The sequence below is a fragment of the Emericellopsis atlantica genome (assembly GCF_019669845.1).
Source record: "Emericellopsis atlantica unplaced genomic scaffold F5Z01scaffold_22, whole genome shotgun sequence".
Classification (NCBI taxonomy): domain Eukaryota; kingdom Fungi; phylum Ascomycota; class Sordariomycetes; order Hypocreales; family Bionectriaceae; genus Emericellopsis; species Emericellopsis atlantica.
Genome location: NW_025764724.1, coordinates 34,027 through 55,159, shown reverse-complemented (window position 1 = coordinate 55,159; position 21,133 = coordinate 34,027). Strand labels below are relative to the sequence as shown.

Sequence of the window (21,133 nt, the reverse complement as noted above, 5' to 3'; positions counted from 1 at the left end):
CCGCATGCCGCCGCTATTGCGACTTCTCGACTTGTCCCACCACCAATCACCAGCTTGACCTTGACATCATTCAACAATACATACCAATCTCGGGGGACATCCGCCATGCCACAGATGGACATATCCAACCCGCGGAGGGCTCTTGCGCTCTCCCTCTCGTCGCAGGCTCATCACCTGTCTCGCGTCATCAAGGGTGCTCATCTCATGCATCCGGGCCCTTCTCAACCACTGGCTGACTCGTAGGCAGACCTCACGGGCAACGCGCCCTCGCCTGTCACAGACTCGCTAGCAGGCGTGACCCATGATCTTGTACTCTCGACTCCGTACTACAAGACCACGCTGCCCATATGGCTCGACACACCAACAGCACCGACAGACTGGTCCGCCTCATTTCTATCAGACGAGGCGAGAGAGGTTCTTGATGTCTTGGGCGGCGTTATTGTCGTCTTTTCACTGCATGAGGATAAGCAAGAAACAAAGAGTCTGCTTCAAGAAGTGGGCAAGGTGGTCAAAGAGGGCCTCGGGGGGTGGGGATGGGATGGCGTTGGTGTTGCGGTCGGTGTTGGCAACGGGGACGCCGATGAATGGGACGAGCTATGTGCTGCGGGCGGCTTGGAGTTCGTGCTGATGACTGGCAACGACCAGGGCCGCAATGAGTTTGGAGGTTTGTACAGAGCTATCCGTGCCTTGTAAGGCCATTTTGCTGATTCGCCTACCAGAGAAAATGGGCATTGCGCGGGTCAAGGAGGCTCTCGAAGCGAACGATTGGGCGTCGCTCGACGACCATGATGCGCTGTCGGACTTTGGCGAGTTTGAGGACCCAGACGAGAAAGATGATCAGAAAGACCTGGATCCCGAGGACATGGGCTTCGGTTTCGATCGTGCCGACTTTGAGGGCCTGCGCAAGTCAATATGGACGTCGGGTCAAGTACAGGACGAAGAGGCAGAGGCAGTCGGTGGCTTGCGCGAGGGTGATCAAGCTGGCGACGCAAGCATCCCCGTCGCCAGTAGCGCAGATCCCCCGCCAACGGAGAATGACCAGCAGGGCTCTGGCTTGGTGGACGAGGATTTTGAAAAAGTCGAGAAGATGATGCGCAAGCTGCAGGCGGCTCGCGAAGCAGGCGAAGGGATGAGCGAGGCGCAGAGGAAGAGGATGGCGGCACGGGCTGTGGTAGAGGTGATGCGGGACCTGTAACGTTCAGCATGGTGATGATCACTAGTCCTCATCCAGTTCATATGGAGAGATCATCGACGACACAAATTTTGGGAAGCAAGGGATGGTGACCATGATGCCGCGGACGATATGTCTCAGCGTGGGAAAGAAGCAGGCGCTTCTCCCACCAACATTAATCTGACTAGACAGGACTCTCTACCTTTCCTAAAAAGCTGAAGCTGCCTTTTGCCAATCTCGGACACTGAAATACATTTAGGCACAAGGCGATCAGAGGGATAGCCCCGTGACACGCCTCTAGAGTACCCAACGACGATTCAATAAATCTGCCACCCTCCAACATGCAAATCATTATCAGTCTGATTTTATTGCGATACAATTATCAGCTAAAGATGATACATATGTTGAATATATCGTGGATCACCATTGTTGCGTTGGTTGATGTTCCGCAATGTTGAAGCCCATTCTCGGTAGACTTCAGGAACAGGACACAACACGTTACTATAGTACAAGCCAGCACAATCTGGCATTGAATAAAATACCATATTGCTGCTATTATATTTTCCCTAGCAGACTCGACGCAATCACAGTCGTTATTTTGTGCCAATCCAAACTTCAACATTAGCTCTCGGGTAAGCCATGTCGCAACCATGTCGACGACGTCATCAGCAGGGCTAGCCGTGATCCACAACTCAGGAGTCAGGGATCAGGGCGACTCTCTCTCCATGTTAGACTTGGTGGCAGCTGTCCTCCGCAGTCCTCACCTAATTATTTGTGCATCTGTGACTATCAACCAAGGAGTTTGTAGTGAGAATCTGTATCCGTCCACACAATATCAGACCTTTCCATTGGTATAAATCGTTGAAGCCTGCCTATTGTAGCGGTCACACGCCTGGCCCGTGCGAACAATCCACACCAGGCTCAACAGCCGCCAGCGCCGCGGGAGTTCTCCTACCAGGTATGGAAGTTGGAAGTTTGGAACGCCATTCGCGCGCTAACATCGCTGTGTTGACCACATCCTTCAACATGACGGAAGATTGACGGCGCATGATGAGAGTCCGCGACGGGTTTCTGGCGAGCCACATCGGTCGTGTGTGACGATACCAGATGTAAGACACCAGAGCCGGCAGGGCCAAAGTATATGTCTAGGTACGTACGTATGTCATTCTGAATGGCTTCTGATACTAATTATACCACGCCCACCAGGTTTGAACAGTTGCGATGCCGAAGTTTATGTCGGGAGCGGAAGATTCGTAGCCATACAGATGCTATGATTCGTATCTGTCTCACAGTGTATCCGTAAGTCTGGGAATCTTGGCTCGGGCAGCGGCAATCCTCATCACGAGCACACGGCTTGCGACATGCAGCTTGAGAGAAGCCCGATGATACACAGCACATGGGTGCTGATTGGAACGACACTGTTCGTCGTGCGCCTGCCGTGGACCGCCAAGCCTGCAAGGTCCAGAAAAAATCCGCAGAGCACAGGATCCGAATCAGGGGCTGAGGGTCTGGAGGGGGCGGGGCTCTCACACTGTGCAGCCTGTGCTGCTTCCGCGAACTTGCGTCGTACCTTTATCTTTAGACGACGAACGTCGTTCGATCTGGGCTAGTAATTAATTACTCACAATGAGGTGTGTAACTTCAGGTCACAGACCTTGGAGGGCGTGTTGGCTCGGTCTAGGCGTCTCTCATGTTCGCTCCTCCTATCCGTATACGGAGTAGAAAGAGAGGAGATGTGAGCCTGGTCTCGTCAGTGCATCACAAGTGGACGTGGGGCGCACATTGTTTCTGTCAGAAGTCGGACCCGTCGGTCTTCAGCTCAAAACCACGCCAGACGACTCAAGTCGATTGCCGCCGACAGCCTCGAGATTCGCGAACTAAGAGATCAGAGAACGCCTTGAGGCATTCTGCGAGTTCGGGCAACAGCCCATGCTGACTTCCACTCGCGAGTTATTGCCGGTGACGCGCACTTGTGTCTGTTCACCATCTGTGGAAACACAACCGCAGCAACAACCAGACGCGCCTAACGCGACTGGACTCCAGCAGCTGGCGGCGATTGACCCTGGCCGCACGGCACAAGGCCGGCCTCAATGACAGTGCGCGACACCGTGTCTGCCAAACAGCGCTGGAGTCAGCTTCGGGTACCTGAATGACATGGAGCCGGTGCCTTGCAGTAGCCTCACAACTAACGTTAGGCCCGTCTTCCAGACTTCCAGTCTTTCAGAAATTCAGAACAGTAACCCCTGAAGCCGGTGGTGTTCTGGGCGCGCCAAAAGCGAGACTTTTTCCACCTTTGGCGGCTGGAAAGTCAAGCAATCACCATCTGGCTCTACGCGAGACGATGAGGAGCCCCAACGCGCTCCTACAACCCGCAGGCCACTGAGATATGTGGGCAGCACCGGACGTACATCCGCGTTTTCTGGCTTGCGGGCGCCACAGTGAAAGGATTTGTATCCGGGACGCAACGCGTCACGAAGTCGGCGACGTTTTGACGAGCATATTCGTTTGATGACATGCTGGTCTATTGGCATCATCTGTACAGAGTACGCGGACGGCAATGCAAAGTGAAGAATCGATTCATGTCAGTCTCACTGGACTGACGATCAGACGATCACCACTTGTCTAGCAGGCGGTGAAGACGCCCAGAGTCCTGGGTGGGTGAAGTGCCACGGACGCTCCAGGCTACCTTGGGCACGGGCGGTCCGTTCTTGATCAATTGTCTGTCGTGTAACCGTGCTTCTGTATTCTTTCCATTGGCCCAGGTCCATTGTCGACGACAGCGGCGATGTCTGTCACACAGAGTCGCTCGATCAGAGCCGGCTAGAATGACAGCAGACGGGTGTCTCGGCTGATGCATCGTGCGTCCGAGCAAGCTCGTCGTGCGACTGACTGTGGCTTCCAAGAGGTTCTGGTTGTCTGTCTGCCATCCCATCGAGGACTAGTGTGTCCATCTGCACGCTCCTATTGGACCAGAGTCCTGTATGTGCCTGATTCTGTGCCTGAATGTGCTTGGAAGGTGTGGCACTCCACTGCGACCACTGCGACCACTCGCTAGGCACGTACTCCGTGCGGTGCCATAGTGAGGAAGCAAAGACACACAACTGGTCGACCTTTTGTCCCCTTGGCTCCCGTCTCCCACCTTCCCCCCGTCTCCTTCTCTCCATCTTCCCATCCCCATCAGCCTCTTTCTTGTGACCGCCTCTTCTCTTTCTTTTCCCGCGTCCTTTTTCTTTCGTTTCCTTCAGTCACTCCCTTGATCGCTTTTCCAAGCCATCTCGGTGTCCGTCACTCCTTTCGGCACCATTACGTTCCTTAGGCCCCAACCGCGACCTCGCGTCCGACCGATATCTGTACGGTAATACATAACCAGACAACTTTGTATCGACTCGGCACTTGGCTGTCTGTACTACTACCGAATCAACGCTCGCCTTCGACGACCGAATTTATATTCCGAAAATCGTTGCGAGAAACACACTCCTTACCCAACCCAATCTACCAACTGGGAATACCGGCTTCCCGATCAGCCTGCCCATCGACCAGACCTTTCAAATACCATCCGACGACTGCGCTCCCATTCCTCTGGTACATAGCGCTTGGACACTGTACACATCCGATACAATGGCTACTGAGATGGAACCATCCATGGGCCTTTCACATGTCGAATCCATCAGCACCCCTGGCTCGCACACAGACTTTGATGCCAACACCAACGCGCCGACACCGACGTCGGCTGCTCCCAGCAAGCAGACGCCATCTCCGTCCACTTCGAATGGCGGCAACACTTCCGCCAGTGCCTCCAGGAGGGCTCCCCGGAAGAGCACCTTGACACAGCAGCAAAAGAACCAGAAGCGGCAACGTGCGACGCAGGATCAACTGGCTACCCTCGAGATCGAGTTCAACAAGAACCCGACCCCCACTGCTCTTGTCCGCGACCGTATCGCTGAGGAGATCAACATGACCGAGCGATCTGTCCAGATCTGGTTCCAGAACCGGTATGTCTCCCTACTCCGGAGCACAACAATGAAATATCACTGATCATGGGCAGTCGTGCAAAGATCAAGAATCTTGCCAAGAAGAGCCTGGAGACCGGCGAGGACATTGACGCCATTCCCGAGTCCATGCGCGCTTATCTGGCCATGCAAGCCATGGAGTCCGGCAAAGGTCTCGGCGGCAACTACTTTGGACGCACCGGTCTGTCGCCATTCGGCCATGGAGGCATGCTCATTGGAGACCCGAACGCCAAAGTTTGTACGTTTGTATGCTCCCCAGAAGCCCATCCATGCTAATTGACCAGTGATCAATCACCTGACTTGTCGATCTCTCAGCGTCGGCGAGTGGACACGCGTCGGTCAGAACGCCATGGACCTCGTCGTCTTCTACTCCCCCGACAAGGGTACCATTACCTATTACATCAACAACGAACAGGCCGGTTACAAGATCGAGTACCCGTTCGCGTATGTGAAGAACATTTATCTCGAGAACAATGAGACCGACCCTTCCAAGATGGGAGGCATCGTGATCGAACTTACGCGGCCACCACACTTCTTCATGGACTGCTCCAACGGGGCAGGATTCTCCCAGGTCGGCGACTTTACTCAAGACCAGCAAGCGAGCCATTGCCTCATGCACCACCTCGGAGGCAACCCCAAGGTCTTGAGTGGACAGCTAGCCAAGCTGGTGTCTCTCGAGACGTTCATGAACCGCCACAACCCTCACCAGATGGCCATAGGTCATGCATTCCAGGACCCCCATGCGATCTCCATCTCGGCGCCCGTCTCGCCCCAGGCCCGTCCCTCTTCACAACCCAACTTCAATCACCCGCCGCCAGTCAACATGTTCCCCGAGCAATGGGGCATGCATCAGATGCATTCGGGCATGCGCCCGCCTCAAGGCCACAAGCGTCAGCGCTCTCGCTCTGTTCCCGGACCTGTCGACTTTGCCATGTTCCAGAACCAGCCAATGCCCTCATTCTACATCCAGCCTCCTGGCGACATGGGGCCTCCCCAGCACAACCCGAACATTTACGCCCCTGTGCCCCATCAGCCGACCCATGTCAACACAAACCTGCGGATCGACACACAGGCAGGCTTCGGACTCGACATGCGCCAGTACCCCATGTCTGCCACGACGGCCTCACCTTCCGAGTTCCCGCAAAGCCCTGGCTTCTTCCCTCCACCTCACCAAGACGCGGGCGTGATGCCTCCGCCAACGAACTATGCTGGACCTTCCTACAACCAGGGATTCCTGTCCCCTATGCCTGGGGCTGACGGGCATGCCCCGGGGCCGACCTCGATGCAATACCACAGTCCATCTGAGCCTTCAATTGTCGAGCAGTCTCCCCCCATGGGCATGGTGGGGCGGCCAGGGTCCGCTGATGTGTATGCTGGCAACGACGGCTCCTGTGCCGTGTCTGAGGATGGCCACAGCCTTCACGACATGTACTCGAAACACGCTCTCAACCTTCCGATGCAGTCTCAGTCACCGGCCTACGGACAACCCCAACAAACCGAGCTTGACATGGACCAACTCGTTTCGTTCGACCCCGTTGATCCTGCGAGTCTTTCGCCCGAGCCCTCGGCTTCCCACTGACGGATCGGGCCGAGAGCACTACGCTAGGCTAATTGACGAACGACGCATTGCGAAGAGGGCGTTTTTGATTGAGGGCGCGTTATACCATGGGGTTTGATTTTCAGCTGTTTCTTGGGGACTTTGTTCGTTGGGTTGGTTTTATCTCCGCCAACCACCATCACAAATCTTCTGGCAACATGCGTCCGCATTCACTGTTAGTGAGTGACAGCCGCGTCGCAGCCATGACGAATTCACATGACGATACTCTTCTACTTGATCGGTCATGCATGTCCGGCACAGCGATCGTCTGTTTGACATCTTCTTTGTGGCTGGTCTTGTGTGGGCTTTTGCTCGCTGGGCTTTGCGCAAGAAGCTACAACATAGGTGGTCTCGAGATGCTTGCGATCATTCGCAGCTTTCTGGGGTTCCTCTTGATCTGACTTTGCCTCGACTATAATCAGGCGATTTGGAATCACTCGTCTCTGTGGGAAGCGGCTGACCACCACGCTGAACCCAGGACCTAATAATTTTGGATGCACATACCGAGCATTGGGACATTATCGCACTTATCTTTTTGTCATTTCCATTTACACACATTGTTTTATTCCTTACAAACACGTACAACTGAAGAAAGGTGCTGAAGGCCCAGGTGGCTTTTTGTCGGAACTTTACTGGGAGCGTAGGGGAGGGGGCATTGACAGATACCTCCGGCTGTTGGGCTGAGGGTTGCGATTCAGGGCGCTGCGGCGATGATAATACGGCTCTGTTTGTAGTTATGTTGGTACCAGAAATCCAGGTGCTCCGGGCGTACGGATCTCATTACCAAGTGTTTTCTCAATGCCCTCGTGTCTAATCGTCCACAGATGTCTTGCCGCTAGGGTAAGGACGCGAGTCTCACGGTCCACTAGGCCTGATGACGCTTCCTCTCCGTCTTTTGATGGAAAAATGAAAGTCGCCATGGTTGCCTTGCATGCCAAGCACGTCACGCAACAGGCGGGCCTTCACAAGTTCACCTATCGATCGTGCTGCCTCTAGTCAGGAATTAAGCTTAATTTCGAGACGACAAGGACTTGGCAGTAGCCAGTAGGATGGTGAAACAAGTGGTTAGCAGCGTCACATTCGCGATGCACTACGTATTCTCACCAACTGGATTATGCTATCGTAGTGATACTGAAAGCATTCGCATAGTGGAGTTGCTGTTCGCAGCTTATGTCCGCGTGCTGGATGCGGTGGCAGCAGACTGTCCGGCACCCCGAGAGCCCGAAGGCTCCAAATGCGCACGTCTTGGCGCCAGCGCGAGTGAAGCGAGAGCGCCCGTCAGGAGGTTGGCCATTTTGGTTTCGGTGGTTGTCAGTGCGCCTCCGTTCTTTGGGGGCGGAACTTGGGAAAGCGAAGGCCTTGCGACGAGGGAAACTGTCTAATTAGTACCTGTACCGCTTGCTGGCGGAAGATGCAAAGGCTTTGATATTGGGTCTGCAAATAATGAATTGCCAGTATTCGTATTATTAATTCATTTGAAGCATCGGTTGACAAGTGTTGAAGTGCTAAGCTTACCAAGGATACGTATGGGATGACGAAGCTGGGAGCGGCGCGAGCTGCGCCTCACTCCAGTCAGCTCGAGGCCCAATGAGGGCGCTGACGAAGGACACGATCCGCCGGGTCCAGCAGGCTCCCGCCTGCCTCCAGTCGCCTACTAATACCGTCAACTGTCCTAATCCCGTCTGGGCTCCGCGGGCTCCAGTCTTCGACCGTCCGCATCCAGGAAGGTAGATGGAAGGCAGGAAGGACCCTTATTATTAATGACCACTTCAATTCGAACGCTGCCTCTTATCCTCCAAAGCTCCCAGTCGCTCTCGTGGACTTTCGCGTTTCATTGCTACCTTACCTCTGCGCGGCCTTGACCTTGCGACTTCAATACCTCTACATACCTACAAGCACTGTTATCTTCTCGACTATCTCGGGTCTCCAACTGATTAGTTACCCACCGGCCATCGCGGGTACTGTCTGAGTCTTGGCTACCACCTGTCTCAACCTCCGGGACGGCACGTCGCACGCCCCATCTTCCACCTCGAAAATTGTCCAGCCAGCACTCTGTCAGCGGCGGACTCATGCAGATAGTCGCTGGTCGGCTACGACATGGTTCCAGGCCGCAATGATGACGGTCCTGGCAGGTCGGGGGGAGGGCCTGGGCGCAGCGAATACCCTCAAGACGACATCTCAGGCGAGCACGATGGCCGCGCGAGGACCGCCTCCACGCGGAATGACTTTGATCCCCGCAGTCGCGACTCAGACCGACCCTTCGCCCACGCAACGCCATCGCAGACGGCTCAGGCGCGATCGAACCTCCATCGCCCTTCGTCGAGAGAGAGCCTGGGTGCGCGGACCCCCACGTCAATATCACCCATCAAAGAACAGCCTGGCGCATCGCCACAACGCCATGGTTTTCGCGACAAGCTCCGGAAGAGAAGGCTGGCTAAGAAAAGCAGTGTACGGAAACCGATTGCTCGTGCGACGTGGAAGGATCGATTGCGCGACCAGTTGTCCGTGCTCTGGCAGTTCATTGTGATCGAGACCATCTTGCGCCAGAAACCGCTGCCGCCTTCCAAGGATGGAAGGCAAATACCTCTGAACCCGGCCGATGTTGGGCCCAAGGGCCTCATTGACGAGCGCAGAGAGAAAACCTACATCAACAACTTTATTCGCTCGAATCGATATACAATCTTCACCTTTATCCCAGCCCAGCTCATCTATCAGTTCAGCAAGCTCGGTAATTTCTACTTTTTGGTCGTTGGTATCGTCCAGATGATTCCAGGGTTAAGTACTGTCGGCCGATGGACCACCATTGCACCCCTTGCGGCGTTTATTGCCTTTAGTATGGCCAAGGAAGGCTATGACGATTGGAGGAGATACCAACTGGATAAGACGGAGAACCGAGCGGCCGTGTGGGTTCTTGCTTCAGGTGTGCGGTCCAATCCCAGCAACAGACCTAAGCGATTCAGCGGCAAGGGCTGGAAGAAGGGCGAGACAGCGTACGAAGAGAAGAAGCGACTGGATGTGGAGCGGGAGCACGGAATCAAGCTGAACAACGAGGACTGGATCAAAATCCAGTGGCAGCATGTGCAGGTTGGCGACGTTGTTCGTCTGCACCGTGATCAAGCTATCCCTGCCGATGTTGCGCTGCTGCACGCCACTGGTCCCAATGGCATAGCGTACATTGACACAATGGCCCTGGATGGCGAGACGAACCTCAAGAGCAAGCAAGCGTCACCCATGTTTGCCGAGAAGTGTAGTACCATGGCGGGCCTCAAGACTACGCAGGCGACAGTAGTATCGGAGGACCCGAACATGGATCTCTACAACTATGATGGCAAGGCTGTGGCGGATGGTGAAACGTTACCCCTGACCATGGCCAACGTCGTCTACCGAGGATCGACTTTGCGCAACACGTCCCTTGCGATTGGTCTTGTCATCAACTCTGGCGAGGAATGCAAGATCCGCATGAATGCCAACAAGAATACGGCAGCGAAGAAGCCTCGAATGCAATCCATGGTTAACCGCATGGTCCTCGTCCAGATCTTCGCTGTCTGCATGCTGGCCGCTGGTATGACGATCGGCTACGTTCTGTGGCAGGATCGCACCGAACGCGACTCGTGGTACTTGCGCAACGCCAACGTCTCGTACACTGAGATCTTCTTTGGCTATGTCATCATGTTCAACACTCTCATCCCTCTGTCGCTCTACGTCAGTCTTGAAATTGTCAAGATTGGCCAGTTTCTCCAGATGCAGGATGCCGAGATGTATGATCCAGTGTCTGACACGCCTGCTAGCATCAACACAACGTCAACCCTTGAGGACCTTGGACAGGTCGGATGGGTATTCTCAGACAAGACGGGTACTTTGACCGAGAACATTATGCGCTTCCGCAAGATGAGTGTCGCTGGTGTGCCACTGCTGCACGACATGAACATCGAAAGAGACGAAGCCGCCAAGGAGAGAAAGATTCAACAGACCCTGAGCCACAAAGGTAAAGGCAAGCATAACCCATTGATGCCGGATGTGGTGGCGCATCACCTCCAAGAGCGCGATTACGAGCACCGGGCAACGGACCCGAGCCGTCCGACGGCGCAGAGGATGTTGACGAGTGCCAGTCTGTCACGCTGGCACTCGAACCGACCTGGCGAGGCTGACCCTGAGATGAAGACTGAAGATCTTCTCGATTTGATCCGCCGCAAGGGCCAGAGCTCCTTTGCACGCAAGGCCAAGCATTTCCTACTCTGCATCGCACTATGCCACACGTGTCTACCAGAGCGCACCGACGATGGGCGGCTCGAGTTCCAAGCCGCTAATCCCGACGAACTTGCCCTCATCGAGGCCGCCCGCGACTTTGGGTACCTCATGATTGACCGTCCCGTGGGGGCCATCAAGCTTCAGAGTGTCAACAGCGACGGCTCGCTGCACGTCGAGACGTACGAAGTACTGAGCGTGGTGGAATTCAGCAGCAAGCGCAAGCGCATGTCGATCATTGTTCGCATGCCGGACGGCCGCATCTGTGTCATCTGCAAAGGGGCTGATAATGTCATCCGGGACCGACTGAGGATGCGTGATGTTGCCGACCAGAAAGCTGCCGAACAGTCACGCCGCATGAACCAACGCCGATCCATGGAACAGAGCATGGTAAGCCGGAGGCTGAGCTCAGAATACCAGCAATCTCTCAATGAGGGATGGCGGATGAACCTCCACCGCCGCTCAACAGAGATGCAGCGCCTGGCCGAGGAGGGCTCCCCTCGCGGGTCCATGGATCAATCTGGGGATCCCCGTCAGAACTTTAGCCGCATGAAGTCCTACGACAGTGCCGATCAGCAGGTGAACCAGATGGCTGCCGATGCGGAGGATGAGGCCATTGAGCGTGTATTTCAGCATGTGGATGACTTTGCCTCGGATGGTCTTCGCACCCTGCTATACGGTTCGCGCTATATCGACGAAAGTACCTACAATGAGTGGCGCGAGATCTACCACGAAGCAGAAACAAGCCTGGTAGATCGCCAGGAGAAGATTGAGGAAGCCAGCGACCTCATTGAGCAGGACTTTGACCTTGTCGGGGCCACTGCCATCGAGGACAAGCTACAGGACGGCGTTGCCGACACCATTGACAAGCTTCGCCGTGCCAACATCAAGATCTGGATGCTCACAGGTGACAAGCGCGAGACTGCCATCAACATCGGGCACTCTGCTGGCTTGTGCAAGACGTACTCGCAAATCTACATCCTGGACTCTACCTCGGGGCATTTGCACGAAACCCTGTCGACAACCTTGAATCAGATCAGCGCCGGCCAAATTCCGCATACAGTCCTTGTCGTGGATGGCCAAACCTTGCAGTTCATCAATGATGACGACGATTGCTCGACACTGTTTTACGATATCACTGTCCTTGTTGATTCTGTCATTTGCTGCCGTGCATCGCCCTCACAGAAGGCCGATCTTGTCAACCGCATTCGTCGCTACGTGCCCAAGTCTATGACCCTTGCCATTGGCGATGGCGCCAACGATATTGGCATGATCCTGGCCTCGCACGTGGGCATCGGTATCTCTGGCCGAGAAGGTCTTCAGGCTGCTCGCATCTCCGACTTTTCCATTGCTCAATTCCGTTTCTTGCAGAAGCTGCTATTCGTCCACGGTCGCTGGAATTATTTGCGCACCGGCAGGTATGTCCTTGCCACTTTCTGGAAGGAAATCATGTTCTACCTCGTTCAAGCGCACTACCAGCGTAGCACCGGCTATTCGGGTACGTCGCTCTACGAGAATTGGAGTTTGACCGTATTCAACGTTCTCTTCACGTCACTGTCCGTCATCATGCCCGGTATCTTTGACAAGGACCTCGACGCCGATACACTTCTTGCTGTGCCTGAGCTATACACCTATGGCCAGAAGAGCATGGGGATTAACTATTTTCAGTACTTTGGCTGGGTCGTCATGGCTGTCATTGGCAGCGTCATCATCTTTTATCCCACTTGGTGGTTCTATCATTACACCCTGTTCACCGCTGACAACAGTATATTCGCCATGGGGTGCGTCTGCTTCACAGTGGCCGTTGTCTTCATCAACATCAAGTTATTGTAGGTACTCTTGCTCGTGCTCGGGAGACCCATGCTAATTCTTTTGCAGCATTCTCGAGTGCCACTATAAGACTATCATCATCTTTGGTGGATTCGCCCTCTCGGTGGCTGGGTGGTTCTTGTGGATGATCATCATCTCGCAGACGTACGAGGCCGTTGCCGGCATATACGTCGTCAAAGACGGCTTCCTTCACAACTTTGGCCCGACACTGGCCTGGTGGACCATTATCTTGCTCGAGCTGGCTGCTCTGGTTGTCATCGACCTGGCCGTGCAAAGCATTAGGAGGGTTTATTTCCCCAACGATCAAGATCTTATGCAGCGCGTCGAGAAAGACGCCCGCAAGAAGAAGAGGAAGGGCATCAAGGATGCCGAGAAGGGAGGCGCAGATGTTGAGCTGGACGAAGTGGCCGGCGAGCCCCTCCCCGCCCACAAGGATGTGGACCAGACCGCTTCGGAAGGGCAGAGTCCTGGACCCCTTCGACGCGATGTTGCCCCTGGTGCGCAAGAGCAGCGTGCTGATCAAGCTCAGTCCATGGCGTGGACCGGGAATGCGGACTACTATTATGATAACGTCGACCCGAAACCACCAGCCGCGACGCAGCCCACTCAATGGCATGTTGGCCAAGCTGGGCAGCAAGATGGACAGCATCTGGAGTCTGATGCGTCTTATAGACCATCGCAAGGCGGTGTCGGTCAAGCGTACTAGGCCCTGTACAGCTTTTGGCGTGGATGGTGGGCGTGCCGTTGCATTGTTTGTTTGAAGTGATATACCCCCTTTTTCTTTTTCAGTGTGCGCTCTTCAAGCCTTTTCTTCTTCTTGTTTATTGCTTTACTTTTTGGATAAGACAACCCTAGCGTACATACCCTAATGAACATTGACACGCGCGACACGAGTGAGCAGTGATCGAGCAATGTTAGTTTGTCTCCTCGACTGTCTAGTAGGCCTCGGTCTTGAGTAGAGTCAGGGGTTGATAGAGTATTGATGCTCAATGGCTACCGTTTATTCACGCATGTACCTGATTGTATTGACTGATATACGTGATCGAATATTAGACACACAGTACTCAAGTATTGAGTAATATCTCTGATCAAATACTATGCTTAGGATGTTCACGTATTGAGTATTATGTTTGTCGAATATTAGGCACACGGTACGCAGGTATTGAGTAACACTTCTGATTAAATATTATACTTGGAATCTTCAGATATTAGGTACTATCTCTGTCGGATATTGGGTACAGGGTCACGCAAGCATTAACGAAGCGCTGGTTTAGAGTATTACCCAACCCATGACCTTTGATGTAAACAATTTGTGTAGATACTTTTGCCACTCTCGTAGGTCGTCGAGGGTAAGGTCAAGCTCTAGCAACGACAGAGTGTTCGGTAGCCTTGGCGTGCGATACAAATGTTTGTTGAGTTCCTTCTGGAACTCCTCAAGCTTTCTGTCGCTACCATCCCAAGGCTTCTCTATCCAGCACCAACCTTCTGCTGCTTCTTCTTCCAACCGTCTGCCAGGAGAAGGCTTGTCTCGGCCGCGAATTCGTCGGCAGTGACAGACCGAAAACGCAACACATCTGGAGGAGCTGGTACTTGCTCACTGCTCTCAGCATTAGGGAACCCAGGGAGGAGATTGAAGTCTAGGGGAGGGGGAGATGCCCCCCCCGTGGCACTCCTACGGCGAGCTCGCGACCTGTGCTACTCGTCAGCTCCTTTGCAGACATATCGAGTTCAAGCTGTCTCTCCTGGCGTTTGGCCAACGAGTCACTCAGCCTCTCCTTGTGTTACGTTTCGCCCTTGGAACAAGACTCATATTATCTACTATCAAACAGGCCAAAAGGGAAATCCACTGTGCTCTGAATATGGCTAAGCGTACTTATGTAAGTAACCCATACCATCCAAGTTCCATCTTGAGGCGTTCATGCTCCTGAGCCAAGCTGTCGAGAGCCTCTTCGGGTCTGGCAGCGCTATGTGGCAGCACTGCCGCGCTTCGTACCTCCACGTTGACCAGTCTCGTTGACAGCGGATTCAGGAGCCACCACGTCCCATATGTGCACAGTACGGGTTTGGCGCAGCCGATAACATCGACCGATAACCTGTTCGCGGAGGCCGGGAGACCAGAATCCCTCGCAGATGACCATGTGGCATCCGCCGGTGATGTTGAGGCCAGTCCCTCCGCAGCCCGCCGTCAGCAGCAGCACAGACGTGCCAGGACGGTTCACGCAGTTGAATCCGTGCAACGTGGCAGCTCGCTTGGCTTTTGGGATAGTGCCATCGTAACGCAGGACGGTGAATGGGTTGTTCAAGCCGTCAGCCTAGTCGGCAAGACTCCTTTTGTGGAGAACCTTTTCCCAGAATGTCAAGAAACATGGCGTATCTCGAGACAACAACAATGTTTTGACCAGGGAAATCTTGAGCAATGTTGTAGAGTCGATTACAGACTGCTTCGACTCTTTTGTTCCCGAGGAGTTCTGTGCTTGTACGCGCGTGGAGGTAGTCTGGCCAGCTGCCTTCAAAGCGTTCCCGTGGAAGATCCGTGGCGACTGGGTCTTCACAATCATTCTCTGTGTCGAGGAGCTCAGCGTCGTCACTCATCAGGCTGTCCGCTTGGCCTTGAGTCGGGACCCCTTCGTTCCCGGCTCGGGGGGTGCCTGGCTGCCGTAGGCGATTTTCGTCGTCGTCGTGCCGATGATCTAAATCTCGGTCGCGACTCGTGCAGCTCGAGCACCGGCTCCTCGTCTCCGAGGCCCATGTCCATGTCCATCACGCCATCGTAGCTCTCTGACGGGTCCTCGGAACTGGACGAACCATCGTGAGCCTCAGCCTTGCCTTCTCTCATTTCGTTCAAGGCCAGAGAGATGAGTTCCATATCTCTGGAAATCATCTTCTGGAGCCTCACATCGCTGTCTGTCTCTTGAGAAGCCTTGGCCGAAGCGTACGAGATTGCCTGTGGCATCGAGGCCACCTTTTGGGCATGTGCGATGTAGGCATATCCGACCTTAGAGAGACCATTTTCGTTGGCCAGGTCCCGACCACGGAAACATTTTCTAGCCTTTTGCACCAGCCATCGGTTAAGGAGGATGTGGTCTGCCAGGATCTCCCGGGCTGTTTCTTGGACGTGGTATTCGATTCCTGGCAGGTCCAAGAAGATCTTGGACCGCCCGAGAACGAGCATCGCCAATACCTCTTGCAGCCGCGACAGATCTTGACGCTCTGGAGCATCGTCCGTCTCCGCGGGTTTCTTGGGCATGAGCAGATGCTGGGAGTGTCCGAGATTATCCACGATTCCACCCTTTGCGAGCAACATGAACTGACCGCACCAGTCCTCAGTCTTGTTGAATTGTGGCGTCGCAGTGATCAGGATGGCCTTTTCGTATGGCAGTGAACGGATAGCCTGATGGATCAGAGTATCAGGGTTCTTTGCCTGGTGTGACTCGTCGAGTATCATCACCGAGAACGACAGATTGTGGACGGGAGGCAAGTCGCAAAACCGGAATGGCAGCGTTGCCTCGGGGGTCTCAATTACCTGAGGGGTTTGGCGATGCTGCTCGACTGCGTATGACCGCGATGTAGCGTGCACCAGCTCGTAGAAGCGCGCGTGGGCCTTGATCTCCTCATACCGCTGTGCAACGTAGCTTGAAGACACGATGATGATGTCGTAGTTATTCATCATCCACTCTGTAGAGATGTCCTTGTGTGGTTGCGCTTGGAGAACACCAATCCTCAGTCCGCTCCCATCGATGTCGATGTGGGTGTATATCTCTGCGGACCACTGGCTCTCGTGGTAAGACTGGCAGACGACGAGGATGGGAGGATCGGCCAACCATCTGTGCAGGTCGGCAATCATTTGGTGCGCCTCAGCACGCGAGGAGGGCACGAGCGCTGCTCGGGAAGCATTGCTTGGGGGGGCGGGAGTCCTCTCAGCCTCAGACAAAAACCCTTCACCCTTGTACATCTCGTCAAGGGCGCGTAACGCCTTTCGGCAGTTGGCAAGATGCTGCACAAAGGTCTATTAGCCAAGAACGAGCAAACAAATGCCAGGACCAAAGTTCACTTACGGCGGGGGCGGAGCTAGAAGCATGCCACTTTATCTATAGCAAAAAGACGGACGGGCTGCAGCCTGTGGTTAGCAAAGCTCGAACTTTAAGTACAGAGCATTGCTAGACTTACAGAGGAGTGCAGGCGTGGCCTGGCGTTGACAGCGCTTGGCGCGCTGGGAGGAGGGCTCGTGACATTCAAGGGCAGATTTGCCCGAAATGAATGCGCGGACGCATTGGAGGCACGGTGGGTGCCGGAGAGCACCTTCAAAGGGGGCGCGCTGCTTTGTGAGCTTTCGAGTAAAACAAGCAAAGCGCGAAAACTCACCTTCTGACGCTTCCTGGGCGTCTCAATCTCATCGTCGTCGTCGTCGTCGTCGTCGTCGTCGTCGGTGCTCTTGCGAGCGTTGGTCTTCTTGGCGGCCTGCTCGGCGGCTGGTCTGCCCAAGCCTTGCCGCCTGCTTCATGTTATCGCGGGCGAGGATCGCCGCGGGGATGGTTTGGAGTGTTTTGCCACTGCCAGTTGCGTCACACATCATGACACTCTCCAATGGAGAGTTAAGGCCTTGGCGGAGTCGCACGATTCCTTCCTTCTGCATCTCTTGTAGGGTTGTCGTGCTCTTGACTAGATCCGGTGTCACCTTTTCTGAGTCGGCGAGTGGCTTTTGAAATGCTGTCTTTTGAAACGTCAGCAGGCCACTGGGTTACTTCATGAGCATTGTCATACCGGATGGGCTCGCAAGTGAGCCGAGAATTTCTCAAAGCAAATGAGCTTGCCATTGAGGTGAATGGGGATGCCATGCCCCCCCATATCTTTGACGAGGAAGTACAAATTGAGCTTTTGGTGACCCATGACGGTTCTTGTACCGGCTCTTTCGCCTCCATCCAGAAGTGAGGACTGGCTCTTGAGGTGGCGTCGATGGTATCTGGGACGAGTGCAGTGATGGCAGCAGGTGTCTTGTGGACGTCTGTTCGTTCCCATGTTAGTTGAGTCTTGACTCACTTGACGGACGTGGACATACCTGTGCTTTCATGACGATCAGGTTCCCGGGTGGGAGACCATGGAGAAGAAAAGAGAACTCTGCCCTGGGAGAGGAGTGGTTGAAGACTGTTGAATAAGCCGTGGGATATGGAGGAGCTGTGAGTTGCAGCGTGTTGAGAGGTGTTTTGATGGTGTTGGCAGAGGACGCCAAGGTCCGTTGGTCTGGCGAGAATGTGCCGGAGGACGGAGCAGTGGTTGCAGTCGGAGATAGACTGTGGCAATGATGTGGAAGAAAGTGGCTGGCAGCAATGCTGTAGATGATGGTTGGAAGTGGTCTGGGAGAAACTTTTGTGGATGGAGGAAGAAGGTTCATGTTGGAAAAGGGGGCTCAGGTCCTGGCTTTATAGGCGCAGAGAGAGCCATGAGCGCGCTTCACGGGTCTGCCAGGTTGCTCTCTGGTTGACCACCTGTGAATAGGATTGTTCAATTACCGATCACCACTTTCTCAGATTGTTCAAGCTCTCTCCATCACGTCATTCGCGTGAATGCGAATGCAAACGTGAACGCAAGCGTGAAACGCGAACACGGTTACACAGATCGGCGCACGCACAAGATCCAGTCATCATTCTACATTGATCACTGCATATGTCTATAGGCGGTGTCTGGATTGTTCGCAGTGAATGGAGCAATAGAGAGTGAAAATCTTTGCAGGCTACACGACCGGGGCTGGGTTGGTTACACAATCAGTCACGAGTTCAATGCGCCCCCCTTTATCATCCGTTCATGGTGACCTTTGCCCTCACTCATCCTATTCAACTCATTGTTCAAGAGTCCAGGCCTCTTCTTCCGATGACCGCATCTCACTACAATCGTCATGTTCTGATGCTTGCCCCCGTCAGAAGTGTGCATCACTGGTCGAGAGAGGAGTTGGGCCGCGCCGAAGTGAGGACCGACGAGAAGATGAGTCACTGGGCCTTGGTGAGATGCGAAGAAATCACGCATACGCGGCAGTACTTGAGATGATTGTGCCGATCTTGGGCGTCCACCGAGTCGTCGCCTGGAAACTGGAGTCCTTGTGAACGAAGAGGACGGCGTGTGTTCAATAGGAGAACGGACCACGTCGGCTCCTAACTAGCATTGGTGACCACACTATACTCTCTTGGTGTTGAGCTTCCTCTTTCTTAGTTCTAGGAATTACGTTGTTCGGGTATGAAACGCGCCTGTGGGTCTCTGACAATGCGTCGATCTCCCTGAGCAGCTATCTTTGGTCTTGGCAACAAAACGGGGGCGTGAGTCTAAGTAATCAGTCCGGCAAACTGAGTGCCGTGAACGGACGAAAAGATGGAAGTGAGTTGAGGGAAGTGAATTTGTTCCGCTCCTTCCACGTGATGAAGATGACAGTCTGATCCGCTTGCCATTGCTTTCCCCTCAGGAAGAGAAACCTGAACCAAGGCCTTGTTCTCCTACCAGCTTCTGATATATTCGACATCCACAAACGAGAATCCGACGTACACAGAATCATCAGAGGCGGCCATCATCAGAAAAGGCTACTTACAAGGCCGTCGAGCTCAACAAACAAGGCGCTTACTTCCCACAGATCGTCTCGGAGGAGGCCAAGCAGCAGAGAACGAAGAAGAACAGCTTTGGACCGGCGAGGAAACGTATCCTCACCAAGGCCGTGGCAATTTCTGCGCCGTTTCCGGAACTCGAAGGCGTTGCAGACAACATAACGACAATGCCGAGCTCACACTTCAAGGCGACCAAGAGCTCGATGACCGACCAATTTCAACTGGTCGTTGGTATCACGTTGGCCACATACACATCGGCCGTGACTGAGAATCCTATCTACGAAGAGACATTGGTCGAGGCAATCCGCGAGACATTAGAGCCTGCGAACGAGTATACCAATGTCGTCGACTTGAATGGCGCCAACATGGCCTTGGACGGTCTGTACATGTTCCTCAACCTTCGGCAGGACCTCACCACCGACGAACCGGCCATCGATAGAGCCTTTGCCGAATGGCAAAAAGTTGACGTCCAGGAGGTGTTCTCCAAGCCTCGCGGCGGAGACCCCGAGTTCCAAGTCATCGTCACCCGAGATACTCTGAAGGCACTTGGGCGTGGAGTGAGGGCCAAGGGTGGTGCGATGGAGACCAAAGCCATCTACCGAAACCGCGTCGTGCCGATTATCATCGGGTTTGCTGACAGATGGCAAAGGGCCCAGACCACAGACGAGACTGCCCTTGGCCAGCTTGCTTACGACGTTTATCGCTCGGACATGATCACAAAGAGTGATGCACTCCAACCAATATCGATGGCACGACCCAAATTTCACGGAGACGCGAGATTTGTGCTGCTCAAGACGGTGACATTGCTGCACGCCCAGTTTGCTCGGGACGTCCTCAAGAAGCAGTTTCAATATATCAACACCTGCACGAGCTATCCGAAAGAGTGGGACACCACTCGGTCGCTCGAAGATCTGAAACTCGCTGCGCTGAGCGCTCCCACGGGCGAGGCATTGGACGATGCGATTAAGCAAATCACAGCAGTCATCACATCGGAGGCGGCTGCTGACCTCTGCGTCAGTATTCGACTGTCGAAGTTCATGACCGAGATGTTGGGAGACTTTATCAAGGCCATAATGGAGGAACCATCTCAGACCAACCCACAAGAGTCGGAGGACATGGACGTTCAACCTGGCACAGCGGCCGTTGCAGACGTTGAAGACGAAGACGACGGGGCCTATTCGGAGTTCGAGGGGTTTGATTGAAACAAGGGTCGGTGAAGAATACGAGTGGTTCTCAGGGCATGGGCATCTACAGGGAACATAATGTGTTAACTCGGCCAGGGTCATACGACGGACGGGGCATCATTCATCAAGGCTTGAGTTGTGGAGGCACACGATTTACCACCAACTTTGAAGAGGGAAATAGGAGAAGGCTCAATAATCATAGCATGATTTGCCTGATTATTCCAACGCCAGCTAGCTATACAAACTGCGAAATCACCCGTCGTGCGTGCGATTCCTCGAACGAAGCTAATATCCCGGTTCCTATCGGCCCATCGGCAGCATACGACAACATGAATTGACAGTCTTCCCCCGAACAGCAGTCTTCAAGATACAGGAACATCTCTGTTCGCTTTTGCTGTTCAACTCAGCTTCACCCCTTCATTTTCCATCCTTTTGAACACCCGTCCAAGGCCAGGTGAGTTCGTCCGGGGGTTTCACGGAAATCTAATTTGCTCCAGCTTCCACCAGTCTAC

The 21,133-nt window shown here is 54.1% G+C and overlaps 5 protein-coding genes across 5 annotated transcripts; 4 read left to right on the top strand and 1 right to left on the bottom strand.

Annotated features, from left to right (window-relative positions):
- Positions 1 to 105: 105 nt before the first annotated feature.
- On the top strand, positions 106 to 1,195 carry F5Z01DRAFT_676061 (alpha and gamma adaptin binding protein p34-domain-containing protein; the record flags this gene model as incomplete). The annotated part of the gene is made up of 3 exons (XM_046265211.1): positions 106 to 193; positions 248 to 664; positions 720 to 1,195. 3 exons carry the CDS (start codon positions 106 to 108, stop codon positions 1,193 to 1,195), a joined length of 981 nt encoding a protein of 326 aa, XP_046116096.1.
- A 3,367-nt stretch (positions 1,196 to 4,562) lies between these two features.
- Positions 4,563 to 6,891, top strand: F5Z01DRAFT_234203 (homeoprotein). Its single transcript, XM_046258342.1, has 3 exons — positions 4,563 to 5,163; positions 5,217 to 5,419; positions 5,466 to 6,891. The coding sequence occupies exons 1-3, from the start codon at positions 4,790 to 4,792 to the stop codon at positions 6,758 to 6,760; spliced, it is 1,872 nt and encodes a 623-aa protein (XP_046116095.1). The 5' UTR covers positions 4,563 to 4,789; the 3' UTR covers positions 6,761 to 6,891.
- Positions 6,892 to 8,875: 1,984 nt separating this feature from the next.
- F5Z01DRAFT_676059 (uncharacterized protein) lies at positions 8,876 to 13,559 on the top strand (the record flags this gene model as incomplete). Its single annotated transcript, XM_046265210.1, has 2 exons — positions 8,876 to 12,852; positions 12,902 to 13,559. 2 exons carry the CDS (start codon positions 8,876 to 8,878, stop codon positions 13,557 to 13,559), a joined length of 4,635 nt encoding a protein of 1,544 aa, XP_046116094.1.
- Positions 13,560 to 15,437: 1,878 nt separating this feature from the next.
- Positions 15,438 to 18,256, bottom strand: F5Z01DRAFT_690877 (uncharacterized protein; the record flags this gene model as incomplete). The annotated part of the gene is made up of 4 exons (XM_046266137.1): positions 17,615 to 18,256; positions 17,422 to 17,564; positions 17,216 to 17,345; positions 15,438 to 16,847 (listed from the first exon to the last, which is right to left on the bottom strand). Exons 1-4 carry the CDS (start codon positions 17,867 to 17,869, stop codon positions 15,438 to 15,440), a joined length of 1,938 nt encoding a protein of 645 aa, XP_046116093.1. The 5' UTR covers positions 17,870 to 18,256.
- A 929-nt stretch (positions 18,257 to 19,185) lies between these two features.
- Positions 19,186 to 20,796, top strand: F5Z01DRAFT_661003 (uncharacterized protein; the record flags this gene model as incomplete). The annotated part of the gene is made up of 1 exon (XM_046263865.1): positions 19,186 to 20,796. A coding segment is annotated over exon 1 (1,031 nt), but the record flags the coding sequence as incomplete, so codon positions are not given.
- Between the last annotated feature and the right edge of the window lie 337 nt (positions 20,797 to 21,133).